Below are 15,841 nucleotides of genomic sequence, written 5' to 3'. Positions count from 1 at the left end.
GAGATGAATTACACTATTGTCGGCTGTTTTATCCCAGCCAGTTGGAGGGAAATTAGTTTATGGCTCCTCCTCTCTGAGCTGAGACCTTTACAGGTGGGTCTCTAAAATATTTACTACTGTGAAAATTACTCTCCCAACATTACTGGGCACCTAGTTCAAAACTACCAGTGTATGGAAGATATGGTTAGATTACATATATCCATACTGAGAGCCCAGTCAGAATTTCTACGGAAACCCTTAAATTTTCTTATCCCTTTTTGAAGACAATTGCCTTGCAGTTAAAACAATCATGCATTATAAGGCAGCATTAACAGAACCATTGCTTTATGGATTTGGGATTGTCTCTAACATAGGTGTCACTTCCCTTCTGGGGTCCTTTGCACTATAAAAGAAATATTCTAATTACTTTGTCCCTGAACAAGTTGCTTAGACTTTGCTCAGCCCCTTGATTCAGTGGACCCCATACAACCACAACTCACAACTACAATAGGCGATCTTCTTGATTGCATTAATATCAGGAACTTGTACTAGCAAAATGGGCACTCTTAGACAGAGACGATACATCACACAAACTTCTTATTGTCCTCTGGACTGTCATTCCTGGCCAAGAATGAGAATTCTTTAAGGAGGAAATCTCCTATTCTACGTAAATTAAATTTAGCAGAAAAAACATTATGCTCTTAAGGTTTACCTAGAGGTCACGGCAGACATCTTGGAAGATCTGTTTTTTCGTGTACTCTAGCAACATTATTACCATGAGCTTGAACAAATTTGAATATACTGAGTATTGGTAGGTGGCATGGTTATTCGCGACCCGCAGGCGCTGCAGCGTCAAACCATGGGTCTTCCTAACAGCTGGTATGCTAACTATCGGTTTGACATTACTGTATCCATACCCAGCATGCTTAGGTAATTCACCGCAGAACTTCACCCTAAATTCATATTCGCATTTAGTATCTTGTTCTTTGCTACCAAACCTTAAGGTATTTAGAATAAAGAATGAGGCCTAGGAATTTGTGGATTAAAATTCAAGAGCTTTTAGTTACCTGTCAGTTTCCTTGTAAAGCTCCTTGAGGACAAGATAGTGACTACACTATCAAAAAACAGGTTTTGACTTAGGAAAAACCTATTTTTGGTAGTCTCTGTTGGGTCCTCAAAACCCTCCCACTTCCCTGACAAAAAGGCATGGGATTTAGGTAAGGGATCATCCTGCAATGACCAGCAGAAAGTCATGGCATCTCAGTCTGTTTCTGGTCATATGGAAACAATATGATGGAGCATACGTGTATAGCCATTTCTTCTTGTGGGTTTTTGATCTAAGTAAACATTGTTCAGCATTCACTGAGGATAAGAGAAAGTGCCCTGTTATCCTGAGTCCATTGATCTCCATCACGTTGTTACAATGTCTGCCATTTCGATACAATACCCGACCACAAGACCAGCTAAAGGAGAATCCTTTGACATTAGTCTGGTTAGACAATGGAAAGGCTGGAAAGGCTATCTCCTTGACAACTCAACAGTGACTACCAAGAAAAGTTTTTCCCTATGTCAAAACCTATTTTTTAATTGGGGTCATCTGTCGGACATTGGAGTTGAAGCCAAGGAGACACTTTAAATACCCTCTCTTGTGTCATGCTGCCAGTGATTTCTTGTGCTCATCTGATGAACAAGACTGCGATTTTTGTTTGTGGATATTGTCTTGTTTTTATCTACAGGTTTCAATCTACCAGCGAGACCAGCTTGATCTGGTGTTAAGGGATGAACACAACTCACTCAAGGTATTTACATAACATACCCCCATTTAAGCCAATATCCCACATAAAAAGTGTTCTTGTGCAGTAGCACAGTAAGAGATCTGGAGAAATGTCTTTCAGCGGTACAACCTGATATGGTGTCAAAATATTTACCCAGTCCCATGCTGAAAAGATGCATGAGAGATAAGAGAATAAGAGGCATGAAGTTCTTATTCACTGTTCGAGTTACAACCATCTAAGGGGAAATACCATTTAAATGGTGAAGGTAGAAATTTTAAAAAGATAAACTTAGGGATGGCCTATGAGAGATCAAGATTTTTAACAAAATAAATAGTATTTACGTATATTTATTTACTGTACGAATTTTTTGATGGGAGAAAACTTGAGAACTCCCACTACTGTAATCATAATCTTAATTACCTGGTAGTTCCTTAAGGCTCAAACTTCATAATCAGCTATTCAATCAAACAGTTATTATTCAGTTTACTGAAAAGTACACTTAATATTTTGTAGTTACAATATATTTTTGTTAAAATTACTAATACTTATGTACGTACATAGTGCAACACAAGTACTACAGGAATTAATCAGAGACAAGAAGGGTGTCTAAAGTTTATTGTTAAATTTATTGTGGGATACATTACTACGTATAGGTATATTTTGCTATTGAATTTTCAGTATTTAAGCATCATTTACAGTTTTATAGCGTTGTTTAAGACCTTTAACACCTGCATATACTGTACAGTGATGTAAAGTATGAATTACATTGATGGGAGAAAAAGCATGAAAAATGTGAGGTACAATATACATTATTTTATATTACAATATAATAGTCTTTATAATGTAGTTTTTGGTATGTACTTTTAAATACTAGTTAACAATTTGCGCTCTACACACACAGTATGTCCAGTATACTGTGTATACTATATATGGACTCAACAGGCATTTCTTTTCAGATTTTTTAATAGTACATTTGCTTGTTTGCAAAGCTTTTGTGTACCCTTGATGTTGTTTGCACAATAGCTAAAAAATATATGTATAATACATCTCTACAATATTATTGTATGAAGGGTTCTCAAGGTAGAGTGATGTAGTACTTTACTGTACAGTACATTATGTACATTGATGCATTATTCTTAATGGGTTTTATTGACTTAATATAATAGACTATTACTTGGCAAGTGTTTATTTAAATAGTACTTTAAACTATTGATAGGACTGTTCATTTTGTAATCTATTGTAATATTGTTCTTTTCATGGGACAACTATCCTGGCTTAGTCATTTTGCTCACTACAGTTCTGTTACGTTGAGGAAATTTGGGCTTTATTTTTGCTTTTATTGACTTGTGTAGTGTGTGCATATGACATAAAATGGGAAGGATTTATAATAAGGCAATTTAGATGGGTGGACAGCTGGGCCACATTTACATTATCCAAAAACTATGGAGATCTACTGGTTACACTTTACAACCAGTAAATAAAATTGCTGTTTTGAATTTATGAAGATTAAATATGTAAAGGAAATATTTATGACCATATTTAATATTTTATAGACGTATTTGATTAGAATTTACTCATTTTGCTTTTGACCTCCAATTAATTTCTAACATCCAATGTACACAGCATTAAATAATGATTATTATGTTCACCCAAACAATACTTTGTATCATCACCAACAGTGTCTGTACTATGCATTTTATTTTTGCAGCCAACTATCATCTTGCTAGAACAGGATACAAACAGTAAAGAGGTTTAGGTTTGCTCAAAAGTTGTCTGGTTCAATTTAATTAAGTACTTTACTTTTAAATTAGTTTAATTTCTTATTTACATGGTATATGGATTTTCTAAAAGCTTCTCAACTTTTATTTAGAATTTTGAAATAACTAGCATGAAATCTCCATATTCTCCGAGTCAGTTACGGTTTCACAAACGATGGGGCAACAGAGATTTCGATAAAAATGCATACACCTGTAGAAAGGGTTTTTGAACACAGCAGATCTCTCCAAGGTGACTTGTATATACTATACAGTACTTAATATTGCTTGAAAAAAGTTAAATGCTTTTATCCTTTACATTACAAGTCTGCTTTTGAGTCACCATGGAGTGAGTTTTTTGCTTCCTGTGGTACGGACCGTGAAGAAATTACATAATCAATTTATATTCCTAATGGGCACAGAACACTTGCCTTCAAATTTGTCTTTGTATAAATAAAAACCTGTTCTTAGGGGTTCCTGTAATCTATAGGAATCGCTACAGTTTTGAGTCACACTAGGCTCCTCTTCAGGCAAAAGTATACATAGTGCAAGTATTTCTGTATATGTATTTCTCTAAAGAGAGGCCTAGTGTGGCTCACAACAGTAATAATTCTTCTAGGGTAAAGGGTGCCTTAAGAATGGTTTTTTTGTTTGTTCTTTTTTATATGTACTGTATAGTTGCAATTCATCAATGCATTGTTTAGCTTTGATATCTGTACATTAGCTTCACTATCAAGTAGACCCTAAGCTCAAGAGGTGGATTTAAAGGACAATCTGTCCTAAGGCTTTCTGCAAAAAAGTCAAGTACTTAGTATATAGTCTTATTGCAAGAGCAAGAACTAATACAAAATCAACCATCATAATTGCATTGGAAATGCAAAACCATTTTCTAAGTAAGAAGAGTGAGTAAAGTGAAGATAACATAGTAATACCATACTACTTCTCAGTGAAAAGTAAATTTTTATTATTTTTTTGTTACCTAAGGCAGCATTGTATAAAACTTGTACATGTGTTTCCTTAGAACGAACTGATGATAATTAGTAAACTACCAAACTGCACTTGTTTTTCACCATACCATAACTTTGCAGTTTGTAAGTTAAACCAAGCTTTTGTACTTGAGCATTGTTATATTAAGTGTAACTTTAATACTGTGCACTTTTAACTAATTCAATAGAACTGAAGTAGTCAACTGCATTTTAAGCTCCATATGGAAAACAATTTTCAACTCATACTAGAGGAAGAAGTATCTGTAAATAATGATTAGAGAACCTTCCTTAAATGAAAGGAAAATTTGGAACCTGAGCATATTTACTGTGTACATAAAAGGACTCACTACAAAGATAATTTCGATATTTTACAATGCTTAATATATAACCTTTGGACATTCTGCTTAAGGGTTACAGATTACAGTCTCATTCTAGTTTTAAGGAGTTCATCATACTAAGTATGGCTTAAAATACATTTTAAGTACTTTTTTACACTAGTTTATTTTGAAATAAATATGAAAATTACATTATATAATTTGCTTTTAAGTCCTTATATGTATACGTATAGCATTAAAAACTAAAAATCATATTCTGATACATATAACAGGAGTTCAGCTACTGCAGATCCACCATATGCTCCTTGGTGATAAAGCTGCATATTGAGTGATAATTTGACCTCCTGTGGCCCCATAATTGACTTCACCAAGGAAATAACAGCTTGATTGAATGCTGTTCGTTTAAGGTGGAAGAATTCTCTGGTTGCTGCTTCTACACCTGCTGGAGCACGAGCAGACACTAATTCCAACTCAAACTGTACTGTAGTGGATGACCAAAGTGGGCCTCGCATAGTAAAAAGATCAACTTGTCCAATCCCTGGCAATGTTAAATTGCTTACTAATGGTAAGAAATTGTAGGAGTAGCTGAGTGGCTTACGTCGGCAGACCTCATCATCCTCGCGACAGTACAACGATACTTTTTTGCATCGGCTGAGGAAATGGATAGAAAAAAATTTATGTAATACAGAGTATATTTTAGAGAAACCTAGTCTTGTCATTCAAATTGCAAGTAGGTTTCTTCTTATGGTGAAAAATGAATTAATGAACTTAACTTTAGGTAAAATGAATTAATTGAGCCATTAAGTTACCATAACTAAGAATTAAATGGTTTGATACCTAATCCCAACTGTTCTGTATATATCTCACATCTTTTACTATTCTTTTTCTCTGAACCTGACAATTTTGATAATCATCATCAGATGTGCATGTATTTCTGCCTGAACCATTACTGAGGTACAAGTTCTGTAAGATGATGGAGGAGGATGACTGGCTTTTTTGATACAAGAATAGAACACTGAACAACCACCACGGTGGCAGAAGGTACTGGTACAGCATTAGCAAGGAACACAGAAACAAATAAATGAAGATGGAAGCTGAAACAAAAACAGTCAATGATAGCTATTTTGATGAAAACAACAACAAGGGGTGCCACAGCCAGTAAATGTAACAGGGGCTGAAACAGCCAATAAGGAAACAATTGGAGAGGAAGTGTGGTTATTAGTGAAGAAACAGGTGTTGGAGACTGCACAGGCACTACTGAACTGAAGTGCCGGAAGAAACAGTATGGTACAAGCTGAGGCTGATATTCCTCAAAAGGCTGAGATTTGACACTCATATGCAAGATGTCTCATAGGAAACAGCAGTAGATCAACAACAAGTGGACCTGCTAGGAAGCAAGAGTTTGCAAAGTAGACAACAGTAAAATCGACTACACTACAGATAAAGCAATACATTGGCTGTTATATCAGAAAAACTGGCTGCACAGAGGCTGGATCCAATAACAGTATGTATTTGTGACACAGAAGGAGCTACAAACACAGAGGTACAGTCATACTTGGTGGGTGGAACCAACCACCAGCCATAGTAGGTGAACAGTTAGTTACAAGAGCAGGTGAGATACTGAGCAGGACAGGAAAAAGGTTGGAGCAAGTGAAGAGTTTGATGAGTAAGCAGTGAAACATTGCTAGAAGAGTAGTGCTCCTAGATCTTATGCCAGCAAGAAAATAAAGATCTTGAGGCAGAACAGGAAAAAGTTTTGGACATATATCCTTGTGTGCACCCTTTTATAATAAACTTTTGTCTGCAGACTACTCACAGATGAGAAACATCTCCGGCAAACAAGAGGTAACTGATAAGCTTACTGCTACAATTAAATGACAACAGATTTACATGTTTGTTAATTAGTATATCATCTAAATGAAAATTTTTTTAATCAATTGGTATTTTTCATAACTAGCAAACCTGAGATCTTAACATTAGGGAAAATATTCTAAGTGCTAGCTGGAAAACTGATAAAATTAATAAAAATATTGTGTACATAAGGAACTATTGGCATCTGTGCTTGATCACAAGGTCTGTAGGATATCCCACATTGCCTTTGGCATCTCATGATCCCATCAATTACTCTTCCAACCCAGTTTGTCATAGGGGTAGTTCAAGGTTGGCCTTTATATGTTAAGACCTCAGGTTTGTGAGTTATGAAAAATAAATAGATTAAAAAATTTGTCATTTGTTCATATATGAAACAAACCTTCGGTCTTAACATTAGGATAGACTTGCTCATTGGTGGTAGGTATGTATTATAAACCGACAGAGAGTTTTCCACCTTTAGTAATTTCTGAATAAAAAATATTCTAAAACAATTGACTTCAACCTTCGAACCTATAATTTATGAGTATCTTTAGGTTCCTAAATCTGGTAGTTTCATACAATGACAATTTATTGCATCTGTTCTCATGACAAACCAGCGTATCTTCTTATGTGGGTTTGTTATCACTCCTCTTTCTTCTTGCTACAGAGAGGAATGCATTGCTACTGAAAAGTATCATACATTATTGAACACTCCTAACAGCATGGCTTTCACTTACCTGTATCTAGTCCGTTTCAGCTTATGATGTACGAGGGGGGACCCAAAAGTAACCGGAATTGTGTCATAGAATTTTATTCAGTTATTGTTACATGTTTACAGTCTTATCACCTTCAAAGTATTCTCCATTTGAAACAATGCACTTATCCAGACGTGTTTTCCACTGTTGAAAGCAATTCTGGAACTCTTGTGAAGTTATGGCTTTTAATGACTCCGTCGTTTTCTTTTGAACCTCTTCAACGTCTGCAAAACGTTTTCCTTTGAGGGCTTTCTTCATTTGGGGGAACAAAAAGAAGTCACAGGGAGCAAGATCGGGTGAATAGGGAGGGTGGGTAAGTGGGGTCATGCCATTCTTGGTCAGAAACTGTCTCACACTCAAGGCGGTGTGCGCTGGTGCATTGTCGTGAGACGGAAACGCCCCGACCTGTGGCAAAGTGGAGGGTGGTGGCTTCATCACGACAATGCACCAGCGCACACCGCCTTGGGTGTGAGACAGTTTCTGACCAAGAATGGCATGACCCCACTTACCCACCCTCCCTATTCACCCAATCTCGCTCCCTGTGACTTCTTTTTGTTCCCCCAAATGAAGAAAGCCCTCAAAGGAAAACGTTTTGCAGACGTTGAAGAGGTTCAGAAGAAAACGACGGAGTCATTAAAAGCCATAACTTCACAAGAGTTCCAGAATTGCTTTCAACAGTGGAAAACACGTCTGGATAAGTGCATTGCTTTAAATGGAGAATACTTTGAAGGTGATAAGACTGTAAACATGTAACAATAACTGAATAAAATTCTATGACACAATTCCGGTTACTTTTGGGTCCCCCCTCGTAATCTCCTGGCTGAATCTGAAGAGATAATCTTAGCCACCGCTGTTGACCAAAGATCTAACCATGATGCTGTTTGGAAAATAGAAGCTGTTGATTCCAATGTAGCCACTTCTTGACAAATTTGATAAGTGGAAGACTCCATTTTCACCTGGTCTAAGGTCAACCCAGGTCTTAATTGCACAACATCTGGATTGATATTTCATTGTAGCAAAGGAACAACAGAATTATTCCTCTCTGAAATCCGTGCATTCACATGCTGTAACACTGACTCCGCATGACTTGAACACAGCAATTCATATGATACCTTTATATCTTTCTTTGGTCCTGAAAGCACTCCAATTCCAGTTGGATCTATGGGCGAAGGAGTTTCAGTCCTCCTGGAGAGATTATTGAATTGACAAATCAAGTCAATTAACTCCTGATTCTCTATTTCCTCTGCTTCTAAAACATTCTGTTCAGACACCGAGAAAGGGATATTACTCTTGTCACCAGATGTATGTCTGTGGTCTTGTGGGATTCATGGCCACTTAATCCTACGGCTGCAGCACCTGTGTTATCACATCCAACCCTAGCTTGCTCTTGAAAAACCGCCAGGCGAACGTGACTGTTGATACCTTTCTGCTCCTTGATTGAGAACAAGAAAGCCGCCTACTCCTCCAAGCTGACAGCTCCTATGAAGTTGTGCATCCGTCTTAAAAATTTCCACGGCTGTCTGCTGTGGCCGATGGTGATCTTGACCTCGAACTCCCAGCCCAGGGGCAAACAACTTCACTATTATTCGGTCTATTAGAAGAATGAACTCCTTTATTCAAAGGAGAAGTTAAAAATGCTGTATTATTCAAGCTTTTAATTGGAGAGTTTTGTCCTTTCTCCTCATCTTGAATGGTCTTACAGGAGAGATTGGGACCTGATTGCCATTTTTTGTAGATCAATGAATCCCCACTGTCACTCTTCCAACTGCACTTGAAACACTTCCACCCCAACATCCGTCAATTTTTTCAGCTGTGATGACGCATTAGAATGATGGCCGTCATTCTTTGTTTTGGTGCTAACAACTTCTTGAGCTTGAAGAAATTAATCTTCTCTTGGCACGAGGATCAGCCACAAAGTCCCTTATCCTCCATTATTTAACTGGAGCACGCATTGACGACATCGAAGCTTACGATGATGCCGAGCTAGAGAGAAAGAAGAATAAGGAGCAGTAGACGTGCATCTTTTCTTCTTGCGTGTCTTATCAATTTTCTCTTCTAACACTTACATTTTCTTCATGAAAGTGTGTGCCACCGAATCCGAAAGTGTTGTTGTATCCAATGACACCAAAGAAGAGCTTGGAAGGAGGCTGTGACGTCTGCATGTTTGATGGAAAATGCGGGGTTGATACTGGTAACCCTGCAGGAACTGCAAAGTGAGATCCAAAATGCTGTGCTGTTGGGATCGTGTCTCTACAAACGTTGTGGCATTTGGCCCCCATAAAATAGAGACCACAGGGGAGACAGGACACCCGTCGAAGGAGGCCCTAGAGGGAAGTGCGATGCCATGTAGTGGGTAAACAAGCCATTCAAGGTTGGTAACCCTGATACCCCTAACACTGCCCACATAATTAGGTACAAAACCTCCCATAACCTTCTTGATGCGTCCAAAAACTAATCATTGGATGAACCCGACAGGGTGTGGGAAGCATTTAGCAAAGGTGAAGAAACGCATGTATCAGTATCACGATTAGGCAGAACTAAAGAAGATGAAGGCATTTCGTCATCCAAAGATGGCGACGTCTCCTTTCTCCTGTACTGAACTTTCTCATAAAACTTTTTCCATTGTTCCACTGATCAAAATCTATATACAGAACAATCCTTGTTCTGTATGTTGATTTTGGTCGGTGGAACAATGGAAATAGTAACTGCACATACATTTTCTCTGCACCTACTACATGTTGGGTGTAGATCTGTGAATACTGATGTTGATAATATTGAACAAGGAAACCCACTAATACCCGGCCATTTCATCGTTTCCTGGAAGATCCCAAAGAAATCTTGGATGGGGAGGTAAAATGATCAATGATATTCAGATACCTGTACAAACCCACAGGAATCACACACACTGAAACAGAAAGAAAAGAAAAAGTGGGCAAAATAAAAACAAGCTTTAAATGACCGAGAGCAAACGTATCCTCTCTTAAAGGCGGTAAGAAAGTAACTGATGGGATCACAAGATGCTAAAGGCATTGTGGGAGATTCAACAGATGCTAATAGTTCCTTGCGTACACAATTTTTTTATTCATTTTACCAGTTTTCCAACTGGTGCTAGAAAGTTTATCCTAATGTTATGACCGAAGGTTTGTTTCCTATATGAACAACATCTAATTAATCAGAGTATTATATAGACCAGGAAAGCAAGAAAATCAATTTGACTGAATTCCACACTGAATAGCAAGAAGGAAAGGTAAAATTCAATTATAAAGTAATAAAATAAGCCAGAATACTTCAGAAAGCTGGAAAGACTTCTTAATCATGCCGTATAATAATAAAATTGGGATAAAATTAAAGCAAAGCTGGGGATGGTCTCTAATTGATGTGTACAGCTATAAGATTTCATGGTTCAGAGGTGGACATGTGCCAAGTCACTCTAAGCTCTTTCATCATTAACATTAAAGACCTAACTTACCTGTGTGGTATCACACCTTTCTATTGTGAAGTCAAATTATCTTAAGTTCAGGATCATCTGTACCTTAGTTTGGATGATCTACCACAACTATTATTGACATTTGAAATTATTCAATACGTATAGAGGTTTGTAAGATAATTAACACTAGTTAATTATCTTACATTAGTAAGATAATTAACTAGTAGTAGTTGAAAGAAAATGTTCTCAATTGTAAATTTATATTGCAAGAAAACAAAAATTTTCAGCACAATGCAAGAGTTCTGAAGTAGCATTATGTTTGTAGGCTTACTTTTTGTGTTGAGTATCACGAATGTAGTTAGTTGGGCAAGTGATGGCATTGCATTTGTATCCTCCTCGTGTGTTGACACATTGCTCATTTGAACCTTGACAAACTGTACCACTTTCACATTCGTCAATATCTGAAAAAAGACATGAGTAGAGTACAAATATTCAAGCTATATTTGAAAAGTACACATCTGGTACAACTGCTCTGCATACTTTTTTCTCATGTATACTGTAAATTTATCATGTATACTGTAAAGTTATTTAAGATTTTAACGAGTACTGAAGTTTGTTAACATTAATCTCACTAGCTTTATACATTATTTTAACATCACAAATCTACCCAGACTCATAAGTTAATAAAAAAAACATGGTGTGTGTTACTAGTGCAATAATAATTGTGTTTGATATGTGAGTAGTACAATGTAAGGAACTAGCTAATTGACCCATTAGAAACCATGTGCAAACTCTTAACATATGAACAGATCAATCTAAACTTGATGTTTCACTGTTTTGTGGCATTTGCCTATGAAAAAATGTTATGATAAGCAATCCTTTTCAAAAACCTACCTTTACATGTTCGACCATCAACAGCCAATCTGTAGCCATCTGGACATGAACATTTGAATGATCCAGCAGTGTTGATGCACATACCAATACACAAGCGCCCACGACCTCTAAATTCCTCGCATTCATCTATGTCTGTACATGTTCTGTTTAAATAACAAAGACATCAGGATAAAGGATAAGTAACGATATTGAACACAAAAAGAAATAATTGTAAATGATGGGTGAAAAGTGCTCTGGGAAATAAGGGTAATTTTGTGGTTCTATTCTTCAACATAACTGCAGAACTGAAAACCTTTGAAATCTGCAAGAATTGATAAGCCCATAAAAAATGAATGTGCCCTTCCTTAATGAAGCCTCTAATTTATTCATTCATACTGAAATCAGACTGCAGTATGGTACAACAGGCTAATCCATGAAAAATTTTGTAACAGTCAAGAGATGTATGAGTTCCTCGCTGGCTGAGGGGTTTTCGAGGTGGGCTGCCAATCCGGTGGTCCGAGGCTCGATTCCCGGCTCGGCCAACTCGGAATCAGAAAAATTTATTTCTGGTGATAGAAGTTCATTTCTCGATATAGTGTGGTTCGGATCCCACAATAAGCTGTAGGTCCCATTGCTAGGTGACCAATTGGTTCCTAGCCACGTAAAAATATCTAATCCTTCGGGCCAGCCCTAGGAGAGCTGTTAATCAGCTCAGTATGATCTTGGATGATTAGAGGTGAATTTACAGTGGCTGATGTCTTCCACAACAAATACATTATAAATTTAATACGTACTGTATCCTTCCATCAATTGCATTTTATACAATTACTGATTTATGGTGGCTAAACCCTTAAAAATTATGTCACGTCTGAAAAGGATGATGTTATTTAATTAGGCCTTCTCTTACTCAACCACATTACATAATATAGTGGAACCTCGGTTTTCATAGACACTTTTGTCAGAAATCTTGTCTCAGTTATCGTACTCTTCCTCGGTTTTCTTACACTCATTAATGCATGACTAGGCCCAGTATGAAGTGCCTAAACAAAGCATCCCGTTTTCTCTCATGACCCATTCTGGCTTTGTTTCTTGCCTAACAAGCATCTCCACACTCGTAATTTTCATTACCACAGGTGTTTTGTGCAATATTTCCACATAAAACTCATTGCAAAGTAGTTATCACGCAGCCCAAGAGAGGTGCAAGTGCCACCCCTTCGGTGAAAAAGACCAGAAATATGATAGAATTCAAGAAAGACTTTGTAGCGAAGTATGAAAGTGGGACAATTGTAGTTGATCTCACTAAAATGTATGGCAAGTCGGTGTCAATGATCAGCTCTATCCTAGCAAAGAAAGATTAAATCAAGGCAGCTGATGTTGCGAAAGGGGTCATGTCATTATCTAAACAGAGATCGCAACTAGTTCAAAGATGTAACTTTTTAGCTGTTGTTGGTGGATCAACGAAAAACAGTTAGTACGGGATAGTGTGTCTGAAGTGATCATTTGTGTGAAAGTGAGGGTGCTGCATGCCGATTTAAGTAAGGTAATGCCTACAACAAGTGCTGTTCTTGGCGATTTCAATGCCAGCAGAGGTTGCTTTGAAAAACTACTAAAAAACCTAGAGAAGTAGCCCCAGAAAGATTCATGATATATGTTCCATATGCTAACAAGAGTCTTCCATAAAGGTAAGACATTTTATATATACATCTATATATATATATATCTATATAATATATAGATATATATATATATATATATGATATTCTAGGTTATATATATATATATAACTATATATTATATACTACATTAATATATTAATAATTCGTATATATATACTACATATATATATCTATATATATATCATATATCATATATATTATAGTATATATATATATATTATATCATCTAATAATGTTTTATAAGTATATATATATATATATATATATATATATATATATATATATCATATATATATATTCATATAATATATATTATATATATATAAATTATATTATCATATATATTATATATATATACTTATATATATATCATAGTAATATATATAATATATCATATATATATATATATCGCCTATATATATATATATAATCATATATCATATATATATAAATATATAATATTATATTATATATATCATATTATAATATATTATATCATAGTATATATATCATATATATATTATAATAAATTTATTAGATATATATATATATCATATATATATCATATATATATGTTTATATCTATATATATATATATATATATATATATATATCTATATATATATCTATATATATATATATATATATATATATAGATATAATATATCATCATATATATATATATTCATATCTATATATATATATATAATGATATATCATATAGGATATATATATCTATATATATATATTATATCTTATATATGATATATATATCTATAATTATATATCAGATTATATATTATATTATATGTATATATCTTATATATATAATCAATATATAGTATATATATATATATATATAATATATATATAATATATTCATATAATTATATATAATCATATATATATATATATATAATCATATATATAGATATATATATAGAATATATATAAATATCATATAATATATAATATAATATATATAATATATATAATTATATTATCATACATATATATATATCATAGATATATATAATAATATCTATAAATATATATATATATATATATATAATCTATATATATAATATATCATATATATATATTATATTATATCAATATATTTATATAATATATATCATATATATATATATATATCATATATATTATATTATATGATATATTATAAATATTCATATATTATATATATAAATCGTTAATATATTATACCATATAATATATATATATGATATATATATATATAATCATAATAATATATATTCATATAGATATAGAATTTATATATATCTATAATGATATATATATATATCATATTAATATATTATCGATTATATATATTATATCATATATATATATTAATATTTCATATATTATATATTAATTTTATTATTAATAATATATATATCATTATATATATTATATAATATATAATATAATATATAATATATATAATATTATCAATATATATATATATATATAATATCATATCTATATTATATTGATTATATATATTATATATATATTATATATATATATATATAATATTTAATATAATATATATAATTTAATAATATCAATATATATTATTATATATATATATCATATATATATATCTTATATATATCATAATAATAATTATATATATATCCTATATATATATATATATATATTCAGTATAATTATATATATAATATATAATATATTATATATATATCAATATATACTATTATACATATGTATATATATTATATATATATCATAATAATAATTATTCATATAATATATATATATTATTCATATATTATATATAATATATCCAATATGTATTATATATATCATTATTATCAATATATAAATAATATATATATTATATATATATATATAATAATACATTATGTATTATATATATATATCATATATATCCTCTATATATATATAATTATATATATATATATTATACATATATATTAATATTATATTAATATTATATATATAATATATCATATATATATATAATAATATTTCAATATATATTATTTCTATATAATTATATATATAAGATATATATATAAAAATAATATAAATATATAATATATATCTATTATATATTATATATATATAATATATATATATATATATATCATTATATATATATATAATATATCTATTATTATATATATATTATTATATATATATATAGTATATATATATTAATATATATATATCTATATTATAAAATATATATATATATTCATATATATATTATATATATATTATTATATTATATATATATATAATCATATATAATATATATATAATATTATATATTATATAATATATATATTATATAAAATATATAATATATATATATCTAATATATATATATCATATATATAATCTATATTATATTAT

General features: G+C 32.4%; 1 protein-coding gene across 1 annotated transcript in view; it reads right to left on the bottom strand.

Moving 5' to 3' along the window:
- Positions 1–2,354: 2,354 nt before the first annotated feature.
- The window catches only part of LOC135206030 (fibrillin-2-like), a 141,822-nt gene continuing 128,335 nt past the window's right edge, over positions 2,355–15,841 (bottom strand). The window contains 3 exon segments of the mRNA XM_064237200.1: positions 2,355–5,480; positions 11,194–11,323; positions 11,757–11,899. Coding sequence (XP_064093270.1) covers positions 5,072–5,480; positions 11,194–11,323; positions 11,757–11,899 — 682 coding nt within the window. The 3' untranslated portion in view covers positions 2,355–5,071.

This window comes from Macrobrachium nipponense, chromosome 29, assembly GCF_015104395.2.
Source record: "Macrobrachium nipponense isolate FS-2020 chromosome 29, ASM1510439v2, whole genome shotgun sequence".
Lineage (NCBI taxonomy): Eukaryota > Metazoa > Arthropoda > Malacostraca > Decapoda > Palaemonidae > Macrobrachium > Macrobrachium nipponense.
The sequence above is the reverse complement of the archived record's forward strand: the minus strand, read 5'-3'. Positions and strand labels throughout refer to the sequence as shown.